The 25,804-nt window shown below is 44.2% G+C and overlaps 1 protein-coding gene and 1 long non-coding RNA gene across 4 annotated transcripts; one reads left to right on the forward strand and one right to left on the reverse strand.

The window, feature by feature from the left end:
* The first annotated feature begins 7,351 nt into the window (after positions 1–7,351).
* On the forward strand, positions 7,352–24,887 carry LOC121086151. Of its 3 annotated transcripts, none has more exons than XR_005827293.1 (3): positions 7,352–7,439; positions 8,552–17,275; positions 23,206–24,887. It is a non-coding gene; the product is annotated as an uncharacterized LOC121086151 (long non-coding RNA). The 3 variants fall into 3 exon arrangements; XR_005827291.1 differs by having other exon boundaries at positions 8,552–8,685; XR_005827292.1 differs by lacking the exon at positions 23,206–24,887 and having other exon boundaries at positions 8,552–8,685; positions 17,196–17,766.
* XCR1 (X-C motif chemokine receptor 1) lies at positions 19,276–23,195 on the reverse strand. Its single transcript, XM_040589454.1, has one exon. The coding sequence runs from the start codon at positions 20,303–20,305 to the stop codon at positions 19,289–19,291; it is 1,017 nt and encodes a 338-aa protein (XP_040445388.1). The 5' UTR covers positions 20,306–23,195; the 3' UTR covers positions 19,276–19,288.
* Positions 24,888–25,804: the final 917 nt, after the last annotated feature.

The following is a 25,804-nucleotide window of genomic DNA, read 5'->3' on the forward strand; positions in this document are numbered from 1 at the left end:
CCATAACTGTGTTGCTTCAGGGAGAGAAGGCCAGCACAGCATAGACCAGCTGACCTTTTGTGGTGCCAAACATGATTTTTTACCCTGAATCAACAATATTACATACCCAAGATTCCTACCTTGATTCTACTGAGTGATCATATGACGTACCACACTTCCTGGCAACTTGCTGGGTTTGGATACCAACGAAAAATAGCAATAACAAACCCAGTGAGTCAATGTTTCCTTTACCAAGAATGCATAGTAATATCAGCCTTATCTGTTCAGTTTGGACAGAAAGGAGCTTAAGTGAGCAGACTGTTCAGTGTGAGCAATGGAATGCCAAACCTTGTAGCCGAACCAAATGCTCCTCCTCACACAAAGGAGGAAAAGAGCAAGGACCAAAAAGGCAATCCTGCCCATCCTTCCCAAAGGCCAGAACAAGTTCCAATTCAAGGCTCCAGAGGCACAAAGACTATGCAGGAGGCATGCTGGGCTAACAGTCAATAGGCCAACTGCAGTCACACGCAGAGAGCCTGGAAAAGAAGGCAGCTGGGAGCTGAGCCCTTATTTTGCAACAGCCTGCAGGGGAGCAGGACATTAGGCATCCTACAGCAGACAGGCGCAGCATGGGACCTTGTCAAGTGCTAATTCCCAGCAGACTGCCCAAAGAGATATTTACTGTGGGAGGTCTAAGGTGATTTAGAGTTGTCCCAGCCCCACTAGAACTGCGTAAGTTAGTGTGTTTGCCCAGAAGTCACATATAAATAACTACTGTGTGCACAAAGTTCAGCGGCCCACTGCAAGGGAAGGCAGTGTGTTCCCCATGAGTTGATCCTGTTGTGCCAAAGCAGCCCAAGACATGCATCTTTATTCCTGTCAGGATCTCCTAGACAGAATGCAGGAACCCTGAACTGAGACCACAACTCAGGTGGAGGCACGTAGCTGCACAGCCCACTCCTCTGCCTGCTCCCAGTCACCCCCCTCACCAGTACAGGGAGCAAGGTCTCACAGCTTCACCCTTCTTTGCACCAGCTCCTGCCCATGAGCTACACATTTACTCCCTTCTCTTCCCAGAGGTGAAGGGGATCTTTCTACCTGGTCTATTGCACTTTGGAGAACGTGCTGAAATTTCTTCTACCAGCCTCCTGCTCTGCAAAACTGTGGTCCTTCCAGAGGTGTTCTTAGAAGACCCGGTCCATACCACAGAAAGGTGCAGAGCTCTCACTTCCTCTAGCAAAGAAAGCTGAAAATGTACCTTAACTGGTTTCCCAAGGTTTCAAAATAGGAAGAGCTTCTGTAAACATCTTACCTAGTCCTTCCTGATCACAGAGTATTTTGCCCAGAATTCTTTAGAGCACAACCCTGTTCCTCCAGCATTTCCTATTCTATTGTGTACACCTGTAAATATTTCCTGTGTGAAAACAGCATGATACATGGGTCAGGCACAAACGACCTGCTGTGGGTCAAAAGCTTTTTAGATGATGCATCATTACCTCTTATATAATAGCATTTGACTACGGCCAATGGCATTAACTTGCACAAAACTGCAGAGCAACAATGACATCAGTGCAGTTGCACTAAGGACCTGGCACAGAGTACAGCAGAGAGGACAAGACAGGGCATGTCATCAGTCCCTCCTCGCACGCTTGGGTCATGCCTGCTGATGTCTGAAGCTGGCTGCTTGCTCCCTTTCCTGCTGGCCTAAGTACTAGTGTGGGGGTGACAATCTTCTTTACAGAGGAGGATATCCTGGAGATTAAAGACAGAAGCAGAAAGGAAACACAGGAAAGAAAAGATTTACCTGAAGGGGAGTGAGACACCTACAAAACAGTAAACAAAATTTAATGACTGTAATTAAATTGGTTAGTGGAGTAGCTACAATGACCTACTTTTAACCTCATTTCAAAAAATTTCTCTTTGTGTTACTGTAAGCATGTCTGGATCTCCAGCAACTACTTTTTTTTTCATTCATTGGTCAATTTTGGCCAACCTTGACAGAAGGTAAAGGTCTTCAAAATATTACGCTCCTCCATGTGTAATCAGAACAGGAAGCTGGGAGGCAGACGATGAGCAGAATTCCTCTTCATAGAAAGGCTGCAATGAGCAACCTCCATTACAGGCTGATACCAGAGAACCCACTCCCCACCCAAGTGCATTTTCAGTGTATAATAACAGCAGAGCTCACACTGCAGACTTGGTGTAATTCAGTGAAAAAGTAGATCAGATCTGCAAGACAATTTCACTGGAAACCAAGTTCCACTACTTTCTACTGCTTACAGAAATATTTCGCATTAACATAACTATTCTGGTCTAGCCATTCCAAACAAGGGCACTTCATCACATGGGCCTCACTGGTATCACAAGACCTGTAATTATTTGGTGCCCACAATTCTATACCTGTGCTAACACTCTGCAAAACAGAACAGGCAAGTGAGGATACCGACTTGTTAGTCCTTTGTGTAATGTAAACATCATTTATCTCACAAAAGCAGATACTGAGAGATAACTGCAAGGCAAACTTTAGGAAAGTGGAAAAGGCAACCTACCTGGCCACAAGATAACACTGACAAAAGAATATTGAATGCAAACCTCACGGTAAAGATGAGGGAAGAAACGGGAAAAGGAAGCCTCTACCTCTCAGGACTGTAACACCACTGATTTAGTTAAATAATTTCATTCCAGTACTTTTCTGGAAAAAGTACTTTGTACTTTGTCATTGCAGGAAACAAGCTCCAGTGGAATTTACTGCAGCTGTGCTGCTAGCTTTTCTCATTTTGTACCGTGGTACATAAAACTGCACATCCATAAAGCTAAAGAACTGTTCTCTGGAAATAAGGGTCTGAACTGCAGAAAAAGACGGTGACTCTTCTGTCATGCACACACACATGCTTTTACTAGGCAACTCAACCCCTTGTGCTTCAACACTGCATTGTGCTTCAACACTGCATATAAAGATACGTGACTGACAAAAATGCACACTGGGCTACATTAAAAAGAACAATTAAAACCAAAAGGCAGGCACAGCATGAACGTCAGATAAGGTTTTCATTTGGAGTTTTAAAGCTTGGTTCCATTCTGAGAAGTGAAATTTTGTTGCTAATTTTCCTCCTTTGTTTTCTACGCCAACAAATCTTCACATTTCCATTACAAAAGTATGTTTTTGGAGGAATATTTGTTGTATCTGTTAGTACCTCAAACAGGAGATCATGCAGTAAACCTATGCTGGGTTTCCCACATGCTCACACACACAAACCTTGTTTTGAAGTGTTTGAGCATACAAACATTCAGTAATTAAACATATCTTGCAGAAGATATGTGTCCAGAAAAGCAAATTTAGGGTGTCATAGCATAGCAGAAGACAGTAACTAAATGAAGGGCATAAAAACATTCACATATTTTACAAATGCCTAGCAGAAAAGTATCATGTTTATAGTTCAGGGCTTCTTACAGTTGAAGCCCTTTCGTGGGGAGGTCCTTGCACTTTAGGGATATTTACATATTACAGTATAAGTACGCAGACTAATGACACTCACAGAATCCTGCTTGCACCCCTAACCTGACAGGAGAGGCTGACACAAAAGAACCAGGAAAGTTTTGTGTAATCTTTGTGTAAACTCCCTATTCTATGGACAACTGGCCTGCATTCCCCCTCACCCCCATTCCTTGTATTTGCAAAGCGTTCTTAGAAAAAGATCAAAACTAAGCAACAGATATGAGTATACAAGTGGCATGATACAAAATCTGTGAGATAGAGTTAATCTATAACCCTGAGTGGGGAAAGCTGGTAACTCTAACAACTTTTTTTAATGCTGCACCTACTGAATTGGACCTCCTCTAAGACCTGACTTAAAGCCCCTTAAAACATTACACTGAACTTTGACAAAAAGGACAGATGTGTTAGACCAGGGATACAGTTGCCTGACTTGGAGAATACAGTGCTTTGTCTCTGATATTCCTCATATCAATAACTGTTGCACAACACGAACTCAAGCGACCGCTCTCTGCAAAGAATGACACAGGGATGAACTTGTACGTATCTCTCAGAGACAACCCTGTCTCATCCCTGCCTCATGATGACAGAAGCTGCCTGTTTGAGGAAGCAGTCAGTTCAAAAGGAGAATAGTGCCTCTCTGATAACAGGAATTGCACAGAATTGTACCAGTATCACTTTTAACAAGCTCATCTGCCCTTTTTCCTTAGGACATGCTTGACCTCACCCCATGTCAGGAATGCTACACTGTGTTTACTAATACCTATGAGCAAACCTAACCATAATTCCTCAGCTGCTCCCACCCTATTTCACTCCTCCTGGGAAAAGGTACCCCCTGCTGCCTCAGTGACTGTATGGTGAGTTGAAAAGATAGGTTTCATTCAAAAGTGAAAAGTTTTTTTCCCCTTCACACTCTCATTCTTCCAAGCCATTCTCCCCATGTCCATACGTACCCTCCCTGCCACAAAACCTGCTCTTCCTTCTCCATAACTCACTCAACTATTTAAATTTCTTACACATTCTTGAAGCCAGGTACCTGATGCTCAGATGCTACTCTGAGGAGCATCATATCGATACGTACAGAAATATAAAAAACAGAGGACTTCTAGCTGCAAAGGAGTGTTGGTGATTCATGACTCTCAACTCGCTCATTTAACAGGCTTAGTCTTCAAAAAATCTCATGTTGTTCGGTTTCCCAAGTTGGTCTCTGAGCCTTCTTAACTTCCTCAGTAAGCTTGGCCTGACTAAAGCATCTCAGCCACCTCTGAGACTTTGAGACTGTTAAAAGCAACAATCATTATATCCTAACTCCGAAAGGGAGCTTTCCTTAGCAGGATTTTTTTTTTTACCTCTGTATCTACTGTTCCACACTGTCCCTCCAAGCCAAGGTTTCAGAAGTACTTGAAAAGGCTGCCTCCAATTAATGGTTTTGGGAAGTTTAGTAGGTGGGTGTTGAGACTTGCCCATCTGCAGCGCTCCATCTGTCCTCCATCCAGCCAATAGCAGCAGTAGCTCCCAAGGGCAATTCCCAGCCTCTATGTAGTTCCCACTGAACTAGCAACAAACGACACTGAAATTACAGGTCTTGGTCACGCACACGTAGATCAAATGGGAGGTAAGGCAAGCAAGCTAAGCAAAAACCACACTGAGACAACCCAAACTGACAGGCCACCTAGTGAATCATGCTACCCCAGAGCCAATGGCAAAAATTCTTATTTCCTTTCCTCTGTAGCAGGAAGTGCAGAGTATTTCCTGTCCGTCTTGGGTTTCTGTCTCATGGGTTTTCCAGTGAAGGTCACCATTTTGAGGGGATGGGGAAATTTCAGAGTTACAAATCTCATTTAGAAGCCTTTGGAAGAGAGGCCTGTATGAGACTGGACCACCGAGCCAGCTGGGAACAGACAGGCTCACAGACAATGCAGGCATGGCATGAGCCCAGTTATTCAGGGATACCCTGATCCGACCTGTTCACTTTCAAAACCTACGTTGGCTTGTAGCAGTAGCAAGACCTTTCCTGTGCCCATCCTTCTTCCCAGCAGTAAATGAAACGTCATGGTGGACAGATGCAAAGCTTAACTGTTCACAATTATCTTCACTCAGATCACTATACCATCAGCAACCACAGAACACTGTGATGGACAAGTTAGTTTTTGAGTTTTTGCACAAGGCTCTGTGCAAGCAAGTTTCCCAGCACTATTTCAAGCACCAAGTTTGAGACATTCTACTTAAAAGGTTCTGCTCCTTCCACCAGCATTACAAATTGTAACGCCGCCTTCTGAATACACTTGGGCAAAGTATTTAACATTACTACTACTGTAGAATTTCTGGACACAAACAGCCATCACTCCCTGAACAAATTGAAATTACTGCATGAAAACAGGAACTAGACTAGATACATGCTGCTAAAAAGTTTCCTTGCATCGGCAAAAGGGAACAGAAATAAAACGACAGTAATACAAGCAAATAAAAATAATAATGTGCAACAATAAAACCACTTAGGGATCTTTGTACTTCCCTTCAGTTTAATAATCTCAACAACATCTAAAGAATACTAGAAGGGTTCAGTGTTTATTTGACAAATAGGCAACTGTTAATTTTAAAATTTGATCCACTAAGAAAAACAAATAGCAATCTGAGTTTAAAACAATTTTCAGCACTACTTTTCCTTGAGTCCACCAGATAATTTCTGCAATTTTACACATAATTTTCTTCACTTTTGAATAGTTTTCTCTCCCTAGTTATTCCTTTAGATCTTGATCTCCCACTGACCAAGTTTTAGAGGACCCTGGCCTCCAGGATGTTAGTACAAATTCCTGTTCCTTTTATGTAACCCTCTAGCAGTGGAGAGAGAGACTGCACATACAATATACCCTTTGTGCTATCAGATGGTGTACACAAGAGGCTCCTTTATTCATGAAAATCAGAGTCCATAACTAACTAACTGGCTCTTCAGGAGAAGTGAAACCATGTTCACAACAAACACCATCAAATATATATACACTACAACAAGAAAAGAAAAACTGACTATCACTTGTTTTCTACCACAGTATCTTAGATAGAACTTTTTAACTGCACTGCAGTCTCCTAAATGTGAATGTTTGGAAACACTGGAACATCTGGAACATTTTTTAAATTCAAGCACTCCCACGAGGCTCAGTGGAGGACTTCAGGAAATTGCCTTGTACTTAACAATATCTGGAAAACATAAACCACACTACTGCAAGGCAGTTTCTCTCCTCTGCTGCATGTCCTGCAACATGACATCAGAACCGAAAACAAGTGCTGACAAGACAGAGTCCATGTTTTACCCTGAGTTTAATCCCAGCTTGCCTCCATCGGCAGTGCAGTCAGAGATGGATAAAATCAAACACTGACTTTAACTCTTCAGCATTAAAGAGGCAAAGAAAGGCCTGGTACTCTCCCTGCTTGTTTATACTGGAAAATAAACTCTGTTTCAAGTGAGAGGCTGAACCAGGAGCTTGACACCTACAGCTGACCAACCCCATACGCCAAGCAAACATTTGCACAGGCAAAAATCAGCAGAAGCTGGGTGCAGTGACCCGGGCAGAAAACACCAGGGCCCTGAGCTGCTGAACAGGCAGCAGCCACCAATTCATCAGGTTCCAAAACAACATGACACAGCCCCTCCACAGCCGGACTCACCACCGCAGGACCTCTGCCCAAAGGAAATCCAGAGCCTAAAGGTGACCGACGACCATTTCAACTAAAGCCTTGCCTTTTTTTTTTTTTTTTTTCTTCTTTTTTTCCCCCGTGCTCGCACTGGATTACCGGGATCAACGTAAACTGGAGGAGGGCCGGCTGCGAACCCGGCATCTGTTCTGGAGACAGACCCAGCTGCCCCGGGTGCCAGCAACACTCCCCCTGTCCATCGCCGCAGATTTGCCGACATAAGGGCAAGCGGGATTAGGGACGCGGCAAATATTTGCCCGTCAGCACTTTGTAGAGGGTGAGGGCACGGGCACGGGCACGGGCGGGTATTCGGTTTCTAGCAGGGCCCCGGGTGACTGCTGCTCCTGCAGCTGCCGCCACCGCTGGGGAGGTCCCGGAGGGTCCGTTCAGGGGTGGGGGGCAGCGGGGCCAAGAGAAGGCAGCGCTTATGTCGGCCTAACGTCACCGCTCACCGGCTGGAAACGATGACACCCCTAAGGTGGCTGGGCCAGGATGGCGGACTATGTCCGCCTCGGCGCTGGTCAGGAGGGAGGGGGAGCCCCTCAGGAGGGAGGGCTCCTTCGAGGCCGGCACGGAGGCGGACATCGGCCGCCACCCAGGGCCTGCGTGTGCGGCGCCGGTCACCCCGCCGCGGGCGGAGGCGGCCCCGCCAGGCCGGCGCTCAGCCCGCCACAGGGCCGAGCCGGACTCCCCCCACAGCCGCCCCGGCGCTGAGGGGGCCGCGGCGCAGCTCTCCCCCCTCTCCGTGCCCGCCGGGGCTCCTCCCCTCGCAGCCCAGCTCCGAGCGGCAACAAGTGGAAGCCGCTGAAGTTACTTCCCCCGCTACCTCCCACAGCCGCCGCCGCTCCCCCGCCGGCCCCGCCGCCCTCCGCGTTCCCTCAGCGGGGTGTGAGGGAGGTGTAGCACGTTACCTGCGCGGCCGCCGCCATGTCGCGGAGAGACGTCCAGGGGTGAGGCTCCGGCACCGCTGGCCGCTCCCTGCCGACTACAACTCCCGTGAGGCCGCTGGAGGTGCCTCCCCCCCCGGCGGTGGCCTGGTGCCGCGCTATGGGCGCCCGGTCGGGCCAGGCCGCGGCCGTCCCCTCAGCAGGGCGCGGGGTGGGGTGGGGTGGCGGGGGATGGCACCCTGGCGAAAATAGAGGGGGTGAAAACGGCTCTGGGGGAAAAATCGCTGCTTCCCCCTGCAGCTGCAGGGTTGGGGCAGTTTTCTCTCAGGGGTGAGTGTTTCTGGTACTCTCAGGCAAGGTCACCCGTCAAGAGGTGTAACTTTTTGATATAGTACCGACTTGTTGCTTTTAGGACAATTAAGCATGGCGGTTTTTTCTTTTTCCTTTTTTTTTTTTGTGGGTTTTTTTTTTTTTTTTTTTTTGGTTGTTGTTTGTGCATTAGTTCATCAAGCTCTCTGCACAGACAGCTGAAGTGAATGTGAAAGTCAGGAGTGATAAATCCAGTACACAGCAGATTTCCCCTTTCTGTCCTTGCCAGTTGACGAAAGGAAAATCTTCCCACAGTGAAAGACGTAGGTAAGGATTAATAAAGGCCACGTACAGTAAGAGACTGGGAGAAAGCGGGTGTGAAACTGGAACAAGAAGTCGCTTCTTAAGGCAGGGTGTGGGCGGGTATGTGGGGCACAGGGTTCCCAGCACTCCCACACCATCTCCCAGCACCAGGCTCCTTCTACAAGCAAGCTGTTTCCACTTTTCCTTTTCAAAATTTAGCCCTTCTATAATGCATATGATTCTCTGCAAGGGCATTTCTTTCACAGCATCTGAAAAAGGCTATGCTGGTTTTCCACTTGGAAGTGCTTGGAAGCTAAGGTCCTTTGCTTTTTTCTGCATTGCTTTGGTAAATAAATGGTTTTAAATAACACTTGTGACCAAACAGTTTGTCATCAATTCTTTCCACAATGCTTGTGACTGTGTTAGCGTCATAAACTTCAGCTTAGGCCGCCACAGGTTCAAATCATCATCTTGAAACAAGACTTGAGGAAATACATGGAGTATGTAGTCACGCCATCATCCTCATTTTTTTGTCCTCAATTTAAAGATGACTAAGTGACCTTGAGTTTTGGTGATTAGTCTTCATCTAATGTATGGGTTTGAACAGCTCAAAAGCATTTTATTGTCCTCAGAAATGCAGGTTATAGGGCTAAACATGTTGTGGGCACATAGCTTGTGAAACGCAATAGGATGTCTTACACAGTTTGGAAGCAACCTTCAGGGTGACTTCTCTTGGCACACTGCTGCATCATGGAGTACAGGCCCAGGAGCACCTGCTGAAAACAAATGTTTGCTTTCCATTGATCTGTCGACAACTGGGTATTTTCCAAAAGTAACCTCAGAGTCAGCAGTTGCAAATAATGAGAAATCAAATCCCAGATAATGTCACTGCAATGGATTATTTTTCACATATTTTTAGAAAGTCTTTGTGCAATTTTACTTTTCACGTAACCAAGTAAAATGGATTGTTCCTCCTTTTAATTAAGTAGTGACAAGCTACTTTCAGAAATATATAATTATTGACGTTGATTACTGAATTATTGCCTGTTTACGCAGACATTAATTTCTTCAGGGAAAAACATGCTGTTTCCAACTAGGTCCGTAGCTGACTCACGCTTCCTTAGAATTTTCTATATTTTCTCATTTCTTAACAACAAAAAAAAGTTCAAGATTCTTGCTTTTTGGAAGCTGCCTTGAAGAAACTGCTTATCTGCTCCATTTGTATTGCTTTTCTTTATTTTTATCCTGATAAAATTTATTAACTTACTCATAAACTATGATAAGCTGGATGGAGATTACAGTCAATTTTACTAGCCAAGGAAAGGCAATGTCAGTCATCCCAGCAAAAGGAAAGCCTTTGTTGGGAAAAATCTTTTCACTAGTTGATGGAATGTTACCTTTGCAATGGGAAATATATTCTGTAGAGGTAGCCAACTCAATCAATTTCTATTTAATATGTATTAAGGATCATTAAAGGATCATGCTGTATTCTTTAGGTTCTGTTCCATATCGCTAAAATGTAGGCCAAGATAAATATTTAAGGGCTAAAATCCGCTCATGACATCAGAAGTTAAATCTAGTGCTAGCTGCAGTCCTTTTAGAGTGATTCTGAAAATACAATTTGAATGTGGGTTGGTTTGGGTTTTGGTTGAGATTTTTTTGCATATTCGTGGCAGTAGGAGCCATTTCTATACTTTGCAAATAAGTTTGCAAATAAATACAGAATCCTTTAGTTTTAATTGTGATGGATAAGTGTACTCTCTTTTTATGTGGGAAGAGTTTCCACCATTCAGGCAAGCCAATTTACATTCACACTGTCTAGCTTGTCTTTGTGACAGATGCACTCCACCTGTTTGAACTAACTGAATTTTGGTCCATGCAGATGCTCAGCAAGTAGGCCTAACCAAAGTTCATCTTATTGTGTGAGGCTGTCAGTGAGAACCTAGCACTGAACCACAAAAAAAGGGTTTGGCTGGAGACTGGGCTGATAGGTGGCCAACACTGCATTAACAGCGGAAAATCTGACTACAAATTGACCACTTTACACTATAAATACCTGCAGCCATCAGGGTCCATTGAGTTCTCCCTCCATAGCAGCTGGCTGCCCAGCAGCGATGTCGCCTTGAGTAGGGTCGCCTCTCAAGGTTACCCCTTGAGGCTGAGGAATCTCTTACCTGACACCAGGTATTGATAGGTTAGTAAGTGGCATTTTTTGCAACCATGTAACATTTAAGGTATCTATAGTAAGCTTATGCAATTGTCTTTGTATCCCATACTAACTTTAAGTGTACTAAATAGTATTGACCACCAATCCATCTGTACTTATTTATTATTTTCCATACTAAATGTACTAATTAGAACTCAAAAAACTAACTACTGGCTCAAGTCTGTCTGAGTCTCTGACTCTCACCCTGTAACCGTTATGAAGTAAAATTACACACTGTTATTAATCAACTCATGCTGACAACACTTTGGTGCCTCATTGACTACAGCAGGACTTTGCTAAACCCTCTTAAATAACTGGGATCTATCAAAAAAAAAAAAAAACACAACCAAAAAACAACCAAACCCAGAAAAAATGTCTCCTGTGGCTATCAGATTCTATGAATATTTGGTCTTTGAGTATGTGTCCATAGGAAGCATTCTTTCTGTCTGCCTCACATCGTTACATGTGCTATGTATTTTCTTCTATTTTTTTAAAAGGTCAATTGATGTTATATAATAACTGGGGAGGGGTTTGCTTCCACTAGGCACTTGAGGTATTTTATGAGAGCAGCAAACTCCCAGTTTCCCTGGTCACCCTCAGTGGATTAACATACCATTGTAGCTAGACTGAACAACAGGCTGCTGTTCATCATCAGAGACCTTCTGTGACTGCAGGGAGAAAGCTTTGGAAGCACTTTTTGCATTTGTTTGCATTCGGTTTTGAATAGGTAGACAAATAATTGTCAATAGGTATAAAGCTGGAAGCTGGCAACGTAAAAAGAACCAGCAAAGCTCTGGAAAACCTGTAGAAGCAAACTGGGCATTTTAGACAAGGTGGCTGAAGGGCTTGGAAGAATATTCTTCTAATGTCAGGTCAGCTTCTGAGACTGACTTCCACTGAGCACATTGGGGTTAGGAGCTATCACTGCTCAGAACTGGCTGCATTTCACTCCTGTGTGCACAAAGTAGGTACCAAGATTTTGAGCTCGTTCAGTGCTGGTTCAGCTGAACCAGCAATGATGTAGGAGAGCCAGGACACAGACTCTGGACTGTGCAGTTTAAATGAACCAGTCTTTCATGTATATATAGACATGTGGCACGTGGGTAAAGAGCATACTAAGGCTTAGGTGATTAAGAGCTGGTTAAGATGTCTGGAAGGGTATCACCATCAGGAAACAGAACTTGACCTCAGAAAGCAGCATTGTTTGGAGGAATGAAACAAACTCGGAAATATTTTGGATTTGGTATCTTGGCAGTTCCTGAATATGGAGAGAGTACTCCATTCCTTGCACTTTTCTTTGTCATTCTTGGTTCTTTGCTTCACTCCAGCCAGGATCTTCTGTTTTACACTGCTTTTCTGATTTAAAACTGGAAATATTTATACATTGAACATCTATAGAGCCTAAAACTTCTATCTGAAAATGCCCATGATCTGTCATAAGGGGCTGGCTCCCTAACAAACCTTTCCCTTGCATATGGTACCTATTGAACCTTTGCAATAAAACATGCTGGTTCTCTGTGTGGCAGGGATTTCTGGTTTACATCTCCATGAATGAATCTTCCCAGGAAATGTATTCCTTGACGTTTCTACACCTACATACAATAGCAAAATGAGAACTTTTTAAGTAACGCCAATTTTTTAGCAGGCATGATCTCAACTAGTAATCACTTCTGTTACGTGTTCATTGCACAGGTCAGTGAAGGCTTTGGACATCAAAACCTAACTTTTCATTTTTGATTTTTGTGTTCAGTTCTCTTAGAGGACTGTGTTATTCAGGCTGAATTCTGCACTAAAACCAAACTTTTGGCACCATTTACTTGGTTTAATGTTGCTCCAGCAACAGCTCATAAAAATCAGAGTAGTATAGATTTGAAGGGATCTCTGGAAGTCTCTACTCCAAACCCCTGCTCAAAGCAGGTCAAATCAGATGAGGTTGCTCAAGGTCCAATAGAGTCTCAAGCCATCTCTCTGAGTCCCTGTTCCAGTATTTGACTACCCTTGTGAAAAAATAAGTGCTTATTGCCTAATCGAAATATTTCGTGTTCCAGCTTGTGTCCATTGCTGTGCACCTCCAGGAAGAGTCTGTCTCCATCTTCTCTGTATCCTCCAGTCAGGTAGTTGCAGACACAGTCTGCTTTCCCCTCAGCCTTCTCTTCTCAAGACCACATGAACCCAGCTCACTCAGCCTCTCACCATCCATCATGTTCTCCAGCCCCTGCCTAGCTGGAAGGCCTCTGCTGGATTCCCTCCACCACATCTATGACTTGCATGTACTGGGGAGCTCAAAACTAGACACCTGCTCCAGATGCAGCTTCACGAGTAGCCAAATAGTGGGGAAGGATCACTTCTCTGGACCTGCAGGCTACACTCTTGATAAAACAGCCCAGGCTGTGGTTGGCCACCTTTACTGTTAGTGTGCTTGCTGGCTTATGTTCAAAGACCCCTAAATCCTTTTCTGCAGAGCTCCTTCCCAGGCAGCTGACCTCCCCAGCCTGTATAGTTATTCCATCCCAGACACAAGGCTTTGCAAAGTAAAAACTGAATAATAATTGTGTTTACAAACCACAAGTTCTTTCCTGCAAGGCCAGCCTTACTGGGTTCTGTAATCTTTGACTGCTCCAACATTCTTACATGAAGAAAGTGAGAAGCAGAGAAAGACTGCTAGTGGCAGCCCTTCCCCATGGGTGATTGCTGTGAGATGGTTTCAGTGTTCTTTGTGTTTTAAATGTGGATAGGGTTCTTTATGTGAAAAAACAGACTTGAGGCTCACTTTCAACATTCAGTATGCTCAGGAGCTAGTCAGTTCATCTCGAGAGCAGCTTTATGCCAGTAAGTGAAGCACTTGTGTTTGTCCCTCCTTTATGATCATATACAACTGGTCTTCATAGGTTGTCTTTACTGGTACTTCTTAATGTCCGTTCTCATTTTCACTGACGGCTAACTCTCACATTATTTTCCTTTCTAATTTTTGTGCTTCCTTTAATATTGCTTCCTGAAGAACACATAGGCATCTAATCAATAAAGCAAATATCAACCAGACCTCTCCATTTAACACATGGCATTCCTATTTAAACACTGGATGAGCAAGAGCATTTTAAAATGCTGAGTAACTATAAGGAGAAGATAAAATAGAATTTGATTTATGATTTTAATAACACTGGTGGTATTTTCAAAGTATTGAGTTATAGATGGAGGTATCCTGACTCCTAATAAAAATACTTCTGGCAATAAGCAGCGCACGCGGTGCTTTCCCCAGTGCATTGCACCTATTTATGAGTCTGATTCTTCCTCTGATTGTGAACAGAAGCAAAATTATCGTTGATTTTAGTAGGAACAGGGTTCTTTCTTAAATGTGTGGATTTTAAGTTTGCGTATTTTATTTAAGACAGTTTACATTAGTGGTGGAAAGGATTAATTTGGTTACCTGCCTTACCCCTTACCAGTGAAGATTTCTCCTATTGGCAGATTATTGACTGCTATAGGCTCCCATGTACGCACAGAAGGTAGGAGCTCTGACAGGCTATGGCAGTGATGCTCAGTTTTGTGTTGACCTGCTGAAAAGACAGATAGGGAGAAGGGCTCAATCCAGCTAAGATGCTTGTGGGAGAAGATATTGTTCATCCCACTGGGTGGTACTTAATATGGACTTAATCAGAGCAGCAAGAGCATGTCCATTTAATTGTAACTTGCTAACAGGATTAAAGGTGCCATCCTGCATAAAGGTACCCCTGGCACTGTACAACAGTTGTAGTACTGCGACCACTCAATCTGACATTGCTCCCCTCCTCCAAATACAGTGTGGTTTCCAAAAGCAATGAATTTCTCCTTTTTCACTTCATGAACTTCTTTCTTTCAGTTCTGCATTTGCTCAGACCACATAATAGTTGATTGATTGATTGAAATTAAAGATACAAGATCCCCTGAGCATTGTTTTACCTAGAGCAGTATGTATTTTCCAAGCATCTGGAGCTCCCAGCAGGAAAGAGATGCACAGGCTGCCCACTCCCAGACCTGCCCTGGCCATACCTTGTGGTTTTAGCAATATAGATACTTATTAACATATGTGTATAAACAAAGATGGCTACACCAATGTATTTCGTCTTGACAATAGATAAAATTCCAAGTGCCTTAGAGATCTCTGTGCCCAGTAGCAGAGTTTGGAGAGGGGGGTACTACCCATGGCAGAGGAGAAGTACTTTGGGACTACTTAAATAGACTGGACATAAAGCTGTCTGTGGGACTGCTCAGGGTACATGTGATGGTGCTGAGGACATTGCCCAATATCATTGCAAGGTGCTATCTATTGCCTCTGAAGGCCATGGTGATCAGGGGAGGTCCCTGATAATTTGAAAATGGCAAAGGTCATGCCCGTTTTCGAAAAAGGCAAAGACAATCCAGGGAACTATAGGCTGGTCAGTCTCACCCCTGTGCCCTGGAAGATGGTGGAGCAAACCCTCCTGGAAGCCATTACCAGACAGATGCAAGACAAAAATGTTTGGGAACAGCCAACACAGATTTACTGAGAAGACTGTCTTCTACAATGAGACGACTGGTTCTGGAGATGAAGAGAAAGCTGTGCATGCCATTTACCTTGACCTTTTTACAAAGTCCCCCACAGCATCCTTGTAGCCAGATTGGGGAGATACAGGCTGGATGGGTGGACTACAAAGTGAATGAAAAACTGACTGAGCCATCAGGCTCAAAGGGTAGTGGTCAACGGTTTCAAGTCTTGATGAGTGGCTGGTTATGAGTGGCGCGCTTTGGGGGGTCAATACTGAGGCTGATGATACTGTTTAACATCTTCATTATTATCAACCTGGATGACGGGACAGGGTGCAGCTTCAGCAAGTTTATGGATGAAAACCAGATAAGAGGGAGCAGCTGATATACACTGAGTTGTAGGGCTGCCGTACAAGGAGATGTCAGCAAGCTTAAAGCATGAGCTGACAGGACCCCTGGAAATTCAGCAAGGACAGACGCAAAGTCCTGCAACTGGGATTGCCTAACCCCCTGCAAGAGCATGGGCTGGGGGCTACCTGGCTGGAAGTCAGCTTTGCTGGAAAAGATCTAGGAGTCTGAGTGGACAACAAGTTCCGCACAACTCACTCATGTGCCCTTGCAGCAGTGAAGACTAGCTGCATATGGGCTTGCATTGCCATCAGGTTGAGGGAAACCTTTATCCCCTCTACCTGATGTTCATGTGGTCACATCTGCAGTACCATATCCAGTTTCAGGGGGGCCAGTACAAGAGAGAGACTGATTGACTGAAGTGAGCCCAGTGGGGGACCACCAAGATGGTAAAGGAGTTGGAGTACATGACATAGGAGGAGACTAGATTGGCTGGGGTTTGTTTAGCCCCAGGGAAAAACAAGGCTTAGGGGAGATATAATGGTTCTTTTCCATTATATAATGTGAGGACATAGAGAAGGCAAGGAAAAGGTAGCATCATCAGGTTGCAGCAAGAGAGATTTGTTCATGTAGAAGGAAAAAAATCCACGATGAGAGTTGTTAAGCATTGGAACAGGGACTCAGAGGAGTTATGCAGTCAGTCCCTGTTCTTGCAGATTTTCAGAGTTTGACCAGACAAGGCCCTGAGCAACTTTATCTAACTGGAAAGACAGAACTGCTGTGAGCAGGGTGGAGGAGATGACCTTCAAAAATCTCTTCTAAACTAATTGATGAAAATTCACAATTACTTCTTTAATTGAATATACTTTAACTTTAATAGGTGCTTATCAAAGGTGGAGAACAATAGTCACAGTGTAGTATTCCACTGAATTTCTGAATGTTTATTAGTACCACTTCAGTATATCAGAAGGGGAAGCGTCCACATTCTGAGTTCTTGGTTATAGTAGGCAGCAGTACAATTGGGTAATAGTAAGCATTCCCTTTACATGCCCAGATATACTGTAACAAAATATGCTCAAGCTACAAACAGGTTTAAATAACTTGTTAAAAACTGGGCAGAGAAGAATCATTTCATTGTCTCATGCTTCTGTTATACTTCTTTACCTTTTTTAGATATCTAAATCTGAAATGTATTGACAGTAAAGATTTCAGGATAGTGTAGCTCTAGGACAATGACGTGAATGACGGTTTGTTGAAATGATGCAGGTGCACGAGACCTTGACTCACCATCACAGCATTTTCTTCTTGTAGAGCTTTGCTGTTGCCTGTGAAGTAGTTCTGGCTTACCAGAACAGAAGAATTTAGACTAATTTGTCCTTCAGTAGGTTGTCTGTTCGTAATTGACAGTATTGAGTCCCCAGTCCAAAGTCTCTTGAAGAACATAGAAGCAACCATGTTAATTTCAAATGTCTCTTATCAGGAGACAAGAGCCAAAGGCTGGTCTCTACCACAACCAGACAAATGACAACTTCTGCCTTTCCATGGTTTGTCTGAACACAGGTGAGTTCCTTGTGGGATTAATGAGTAATCTTTTTCATTTTTTAAGTTTTAGGCAATAACTGTAGTAATGGGAGACCAGCACTGACTTGTTCAGAAAGGTGCATCTGATGATATGATTACCTTATTCTGGCAGCTAAACTGAAGCACAAACTAGAAACTATGTGCAAGCTCTAGGAAGACTATTTGGATATGTGTCGTACATTTTGCCCCATTCTTATGCTTTTCCTGCTTCTGGATACGATCAGAAATAGGATATTGTACTATGGACATGTCTGAGTTTCTGCTTTATATAAACTTTACAGCAGCTGAGAAGAATCTGTTGTCTGCTCCAGATGATCATTGGAGATCAAATGAAATAGCACGAAAACAACACAGAGACATTGTAAGATGGCTGCCCAAAAAGCCAAAATGTTGCTTAGAACCTTGCCAAGCCATTGATTGGTGCCACTGCAAAGCTACCTTGGCTTTCTATACAAATGCTATGAAGTAATGTATTCTGGTTTCTTGAAGCTTTGTTATTCATCTATACTGGAGTACACACTACATGTTACGCTGCTTGAAGAAAAAAAACAACAAACAAACACAAAAACACCGAGCTATCAAGAAGGGTATCAGTTTCTGTGAGAAAAAAAGCCACACGGTTTGATTGGTATAATCAGAATGTTAATGGTTTCGTTGCAAAAATGCATGCTGTTGAATTCAGTTCCCTCAGCTTGCTTTTAGTTGGAAATCGTGTTTTAGTAGTCGTGTAAAAACACCTATGCACTTAACAGAACTAGTCCTCTTAGCAACATTTCCAAAGCTAGCTTCATGCAAATGTTTCCATTTTACTTCCCATCTGCCCATGGAGATGAGATGCATGCATGAAATGGAAGATTTCCATGTGGCCAGGCAGCTGGTTAGATCAGACACTCACACACATCAAAGATATGAGTGTATCTGGTATTTAGAGAGATGTGAAGAACATCAAAACCAAATGCATGGCTAGCTTTGATGATCAGGTTTTAAGCACAATATGTGAAAAGTTGTGAAGCAGCAAGCATTGAAGTATATAGGCTAAACCCTGCTGCTCTGGCTTCCTAAAACCAATTTTAAAAGGCCAAACACGAATTTTAGTTTTATCCTGATATTAAAAAAACACTTTGTTCTTGTGCCGTAACTTTTTTAGAAACTTTAATTCTTCTCAGCACCGTGGCAAAGGGAGAAAAGGAGGGAGAGAGCATTTACAGGCAAATATGCTCCTGCGCTGCTCAGTAGATGGGCTGCTGATCCACTGCAACCACCTGAAGGGATATTTAGAGACCGGAAGGTGCTTGTGGCAGGAGCAGTAACAGGAGGAAAAATAATGTCCTAGTGAAGTATCTGCTTAACAGCTTGCATTCCTTCTAGGGCTCTCCCAAATTTTCATTTCAGACCCAAAAGACTACATTTACACTAAGCTAGTTTTACATATATCATTATCTACCAACAGATAAAAGAACATATGCACCGAGAACTTCAGAGACTCAGGTATTGTAGCTATTGTCAGGCCAGTTAATCCTGAGAGCCCCAAAAAGAGAAAACCAATGAGTTCAGCACTGATAAACACTGTAAAGCATTAAAAGCTACAGAAATACATATGTGTCTATTGCTATATACGATCCAAGCATTTTAAGTCAGGCCAGAAAGCAACATGTAATAACATTGATGTTAAAACCTGGTGGTTTAGCTTCCAAAGGAAAAAGAAATACTCTTATTGCTTTTAAGAAGAAACTATAAATGAGAGAAAATCCATCTCACTGTGCAAAAAATCGTGAAGATGAGACTTACAGGCCAATGACATAATTTCTCAGTATTCTCAGCTTCCATCCCACTGCAAATACATTTTTTTAATTACTTTCCATACATAGCATGTTTGCAAAGAGTAAATTTGTGTATCTTTCTCAGGGAAGTGCCTCTAAGAACTAGAGGCTATCCATGGCATTTAAAATCTGAAAGTTCATCCAGGATTAGTGCTGATAGTTGAGTCTCACTTCAGTAGCTGGACGCATCTTCACAGTGGATTCTGCCTTGAAAGGAGATCCTGGGGCTGGAGACTTGACCATTGGCCCAGGGTAAATACTGACTGCATAAACGTAGCAAATGACTCTTGAACTTGACTCCAACAAATACATAGAACAGAGGGTTGAGGCAGCAGTGAGAGAAAGCAATTTTACGGCTGATGTGAAAGGCAAAGTTCGAGTCTTTTGCATACTGACAGGTAGGTGCTGGAAAAGTAAGCAGAAAGCTGAGGATGTTGTAAGGTGCCCAGCTCAGGAAAAAAGCCACCACAATAACAAGGATGAGTTTCACAGTTCTGTGCTTTCTGCGAGATCTTGCTCTGAGCAGGATTATCAATATTTTGAAGTAACAGAATACGATAACCCCAAAGGAAAACAGGAAGAGTACATTTCTCTGATAAATGTCCATCTTCTTCCATTTCCAGTCAGCATAATCACAGATCTTGATCCCGTCCAAGTTTTCTTGCACCGTGGTGTGAATTATCTCAGGAACCACGATTAATATGCTACCAGTCCAACCAACCAAGCTCACCAGAAAACCACAGCGCTGCATCTGGGGTCTCAAAGTTGAAAGTGGGTTCACTACGGACCGGTACCGCAGGATAGTCATAAGAGTCAAAAAGAAAACACCACTGTAGTAGCCGATGGAGAAGATAGCATTCACTGCTTTGCAAAGGAACTCACCAAAAATCCATCCAAAGGACTGGTCCACTGCCCAGAAAGGCAGCATGCAGGAGAAGACTAGATCAGAGACGCAGAGATTTATGATGAAGACATTTGTTAAAGATGTAAGGTTTTCGTATTTGAATAGGATCCATAACACTAGAGTGTTTCCTAGCAGGCTGAGCAAAAATATCAAAGTGTACAGGACAGTAGTGAGATGGGTGTAAAATACAAAATAGTCACCCATTTCACAGACATTGCTTTCATTAAAAGAGTATTCATATGAGTAATTGTTGTCTGAATCAGGTGAATAATGTTCTCCATCCATTTGTCTCTGCAAACCTCGTGCGGTTCTCCAGCAGCTACTTCAAAGAACTGCAACAATCAAACCAAAATTTTTGTGGAAATCAACCCAGTAACTAAACTCCTGCTGTGGAGACTTCTGTTTTAAGAGACAAAAAGAAGTACTGAAACTACTTTATTTGTCCTGGTTTTGGGAGAGAAAGGAGTCATTTCTTCTTACACTAAAGCATAAACAGGTAGATACTAAAGCTTTACTCTCAAAGCAACGTCAAGATCTTACATACTTAAGAAGACAGAAACTAAGATGTTTCTAAACCAATATGGTTGGTGACAACTGCTAATTATTAAGCTTATACTACGTGAAGGTTGAAGGTGCATTCTTTTTTAATGTAAGTATCTCAGGTGCCAAGACTTTCAAAACTGCTACTATTTTAAAAGTTTTCTGGAATGGTATCAAATTCCTAAACACTTTACCATATAAATGATTCTTTTTCACTGAGGTTCAGCTCTGCATAAACTTAAAAAGCTGAGCAGTACCAGTATCAACAAGTGTAAGCAATAAGAATGGAAAAAAATGTGTTTCTTACAGATTTTTGTCTTGAGGTTGGTTGGTATCTAAAAAATCTCCAAGCTGTGGTGGAAGCATCCTCACGTTGGGCGCTCGGTGCCTCTCTGTGGCCTGCTGATGCTTGGGGGTTTGACATCACACACCCCTTTTCCAGGGGGTGCTGCTCTCTGCCTGCCTGCCTTCCTGCAGGTAGGAATTTAATCCCAGCTGGATGGTTCATTAAAATTGGCCAACAGTATCAAAAGTTACTAGGGCTTGGAAGCTGACATTAAATTAAGTGAAAATACATGGTCACAGTAGCCTCATTTCTTTATGAAATTAAGCTAGAAAACAGGTATAGAAAAACCAGTAATGGCTCCAACCAGTGGTTCAAAGCGGAAATTAACATTGTCTTGGATGAAGGTTTACCTGCAGCACCATGTTTGGATCCTGATTTGCCTGAAGCCAGTGAGAGACCTGCCACTGATTTCTTTGGAAATACAGTTGTAAGAAAGGAACTCCATGACTGAGGCCAAAACTGTGCTGGTGACATTTTTCTTTTTCTTTTTTTTTTTTTTTTTTTTTTAATTAATGAGGGCAGAACCTGCCTGCTCCAGCCAGGAAGACACACTGCCTTTGGAGAACAGGAGGGTTATGTCTACACCCAGAAAGCAGAAAGTGTGCCCAGGAGTGCTGCTGGCTGCCAGCATTTAATACCATCCACGGGATTAGGTAGTCCAGGTCAACCAAAGCATGGCACAGGCAGCACAGGCCGGGGACCATCTACCCATTGGGATGTGGTTTTGGAGGTGAGGGATGAGTGGGATTCGGTATTGTGACAGCAAGTGGCCCTGGCTCGTTTATCACCAGTCACAGTCCTAACTGGGAATTGTGTTTGACTGTACCATGCTGCCATCTTCAGTCATGCAGGCCACGTCGCTGCCGAGGCAGTCATCCTCTCTGGTTTTACTTAACGGTACAGATGACACTTAAGCAGTACTTGGGTTAGATTGAGGTCTTGACCACCGTCGTGTCCTGTTTCAGCTCAGGCTGGAGGTATGACCCCTCCCTAGTAGCTGTCCTAAGGGAGCAGAGGAGCCTCTTTGCAAAGAGTGAAGGTTCTCCATGGATGAGGTGCCAGTGCTGACTGCTGTCTTCACCACTTATGCTCTCCTCCCATGCTGGCCACCCAGTGCCAGCAAGCCCCGAGGCAGGACTGCCCACCCACCAGGAGCTCCACAGCCGGCAGGGCTGCTGTTGGGCTGCTCCTCACCTCTGCCACAACTGCTGCTGCCGGCCCCTGACACAGGGACCTTTTCACAAAGACCTCAGCCCCCATCCCTGCCTCTGCCTGGGAACTATTCTGACCGACACACATCCTGTCCCTCATCACCCCATGTTAGTCTGTCCTTCATACCCCTGCAGAAGAGCAACCAGTGGTTAGAGACCTGGGTATCCACTGCAGAGCGCTGCTCACCCTCCTGCTCGCTGTCAGGAGCTGAGCAACCCTTGTGAGGCAGAAAGCGCCATTTTGCAAACGTATTTTGAGATTATGTCAGATGATGGTTAAGTGCCAAATTAAAAAAGGATGTGAGCCCACCTATTTTCTTCACAGGTCAGGTGATAAGAGGTGATAAATTGTTTTACAGTCCAAACAGTCTCTGTTTTTCTGTGTCCATCATCCTTACAAGCACTGATGCTGAGTATGCAGGCAAGTCACATCAGGCAGGTGCATAGCTGAGATAGGAAACCCTGCCGGGAACTTGTGCTGTTTCCACCTCCACATATTTGTGTGCATGCATCTTACCCATCTGACTCGGAAGGCTCTGTCTTGTACTGTGGCAGGAGCCAGCAGAGTTGTTGCCTGGGGCCAGGTGTCTTCCCTCTGATTTTGTGCTCAGCGGATCCAGAGAAAGTAGAAGAATGCTTCTGTGGAGCAGCATGTTCTTGGTTGCTTCTTAGTCCTGCAAGTTACCTTCTGGCTAATGCTCCCGTTCGCAAAACAAGTTCATTTTTCTGTCTTGGATTTCCCCCTTGGTGTTCCTGCCAAAGCCATAAATCTAGACAGTGGGCATTTAAGCAGCCAGAAAAAGACACTGTTAGCAGGCAGATGAACTTGAGGGCCACTGACATGCCTGTGCAAAGCTACACAGCAAGGTGTAGTCGCTGCTGCCAAAAGCTCCCACCTTGGCATGCAGGGACCCTGGGGCAGGCTGAGGTGCACTGCAGCATCCACCACCACATTCAGCTCCTCAGTTTTCAAGCACCCATTGACTCCCAGGTGCCTTGTCCTCGTCAGGCCACATTGTCTCCCCAGTTCTCTCTTGGAGACATGGTAATGCCTCTGCTCACCTCAGCTGTTGCTATTCTTCCCTCAGCCATTGCACCTTTCCCGGGATGGTGTCCTCAGCATTCCTCCTGTCTCCTGCCCACTGAAGAATCTGAAATTGTGCAATCTGGCTCCTCCTCTCCTGTTTGCTGCAGGGTGCAGCTGTTGCACCACTGTTCACACTGACCGCAGGCTGCCTGGCGCATGGTACCTCTGCACTGTGCTTCCAGTGCAGATGAGACCTCGATGAAGGATCTCGCTGCTGACCTGCCCTTGGAGGTGGCTTATCATTCTCAGGGTAAACAGAGGTTTGCACTGCGTGCTCAGTTATAACCGATCCATGCAATGCAGCATGCTATGCCATGTCGCCTGGTGCTGGCTCCATGTAATTGCAGATGGAGGTTCCAGCCTACAAAGCATCAGACCTCCTGGATCAGGACTAAGTATGTGCTTTGATACTATGTTTGTACCGGCTGGGAAGCCCTCCATCAGGTCAGTGATGGTAAGGAGTGCCTTGTGGGAAGCTAAGGCACTTGGATCTTCTCCTTTTGCTTCCAATTCAGTAAAAAACTCCTGGAATCAAAACCTGTATTTTTGATGTATTGTATTTTATCTCCCCTCTTTCTACTCTATAAATAAGAAGTGCTGCGCATGGATTTTCAGTTAAGACATGTCCAAAGGAGATGAAAAATGGATGTGATTGAATGAACAGGCTAAGAACATGTTAGTGTCACACATGAAATATGAATCATGCAACTGTCTTCAGTATATATATAATGGTACAAGTGAGAGCAGAAGTTGGCTGAAGAATGGAAATTACCTGAATTTCTGTTGTCAGGACAAATGGGAACAGAGGAAAACCAGAACCTACAGTCTAAAGTCATCCTTGCCCTTGTGAAGAGCACTTAGCAACGTTCAACATCCATTTGACTTTTGGCCAGAAATAACTGCTTTTCCAGAACCTGTCATTTTCTAGCAGTGCTGTTCTTTGCCTTGGAGCATCATGGAAAAAGGATTATTTTTCTTTGAACATTCAGCTAGACGTCATCTGTCAGTTGGAGATACATATTGTTCACCAGTTTATTTCTTTTTTAAACTGAGCATTTGAAAGAGTGGCTGGGAGGAGCTGTCTGTTGCCTTTAAGGTCAGCGGAGGGAGAGAGAGGCACTGGCAGGAGCTGTGTCACCCTTCACTGGGTGTTACACGAGCCTCCTCCCCAGGCAGAGGCAGCTGGGACAACTCCCTGTAAGAAGATTCCTGGCATTTACACAGGCAAACTGAGGTTAAGCGCATCTTAATTGGAAAGGACCAGGAAATATAGTAGAGAGAAGGCCCCTACCATGAGGCATGTGCTGATGGCAGCTACCGTGAAAACATTTTTAACTCACTTCATTCAAATTCCTGCAGAGCCTCTGGCCTTCACAGCTTGTTCTCCAGGATTCTCAGTGAAGGAAAAGAAAAAAAGCTAGCTGGCTTTGCAGCCTGGTTTGCACTTTAGCTACCCAAGCAGCAAAGGTTGAGTCAGATAATAAACTTCTGTTGCCCTAAACGGCAATTTATCTGGTAGCTGCTTCCTTAACTGATCTCTTGTTCCAATTTGGGATAGGCAGAAAAATCCTGAATATGACTGTTGTGGGCAGGAAGGGGTTTTAGTTTTTCAAACAGGTTTATGGAGCAGCCTTTTTTATTTAAAGGAAGTTAAACCACATTAAATAATGTTTCTCCTACCCTAACTATGACTGGTATCAGTCTCAGACCACACCCTTGGAGTCACATGTAGGAGATGGACAGCAAAGTTCTGGAAGTAATGGTCAGGATGTAGACTTGGCCCAAAGCACAAACGTGCTCTGGACAGTGTGGTCTGTGCTGGTGGGTGAAACAACTTTTTGTCAGCCTTAGAGGAGTTTTGCACATGGTAACAAACTCTTTCAGGACAAAGGTAAACCAAAAAGTCAGTAGGACTTCCCTTGCCCAATTCAGTTTTGCAGATCCCCAAGAAGCCCAGCTCCTCAAGAAAACTCTTATCCTATTTTTAAAGCAAAACCTGCACTTGAGTTGGGGTCATTTTCTGAGACCAGTGCTTCACCTGTGCCCCATGAGTTTCACAAGGCAGATTTGCACATGCAGTTAGCCCAGCTCCTTGATGGTCTCCTGTTCCCCCCGAGCTCCGCCCCTCAGTCCTGCATTGCTAAAGCAGCAGCCCTCCTCCTCATCCGAAGTCACCATGGGGGTAAAATTAGCAGCCAAGTCTGTTTTTACACTGAGGAAGAGGTTATGGTGTCCTCTTCTCTCCAGCTTCTCCTTTCCCAAGAGCTGCACACACACCCTCTGGGCCCCTTATCACAGTTTCGCTGTAGCTTCCTCTGTTCTAGAGAGGGGGTTTTTTGGAAAAAAAAAAAAAAATCTGCCATTTATGCTTTGCTTTTGAACCAGCTGCTGCCTTCACTTCCATCCCAAACCATACCTCTGCGTCATAGGAATATGGTCTGCGGGACCATGGTGCATGATGATGAAACCATGACTCGATGCCTGTTTCATTGGTAGGTTTTATTGGCACTAAGACTGGTTGGAAAGGATGCGATGCCGGCAGCTGGGCAGCAGCTGTCCAACAGAGTGCTCAGGCAGGAGCAACCTTGGCCAAAGGGATT

This window comes from Falco naumanni, chromosome 4 (assembly GCF_017639655.2).
Source record: "Falco naumanni isolate bFalNau1 chromosome 4, bFalNau1.pat, whole genome shotgun sequence".
In the NCBI taxonomy this organism is placed as follows: Eukaryota; Metazoa; Chordata; class Aves; order Falconiformes; family Falconidae; genus Falco; species Falco naumanni.

Bases quoted from the DNA above. Each gene is read 5' to 3' on its own strand.
- XCR1 (XM_040589454.1), bottom strand. From the start codon at position 20,305: ATGGATGGAGAACATTATTCACCTGATTCAGACAACAATTACTCATAT.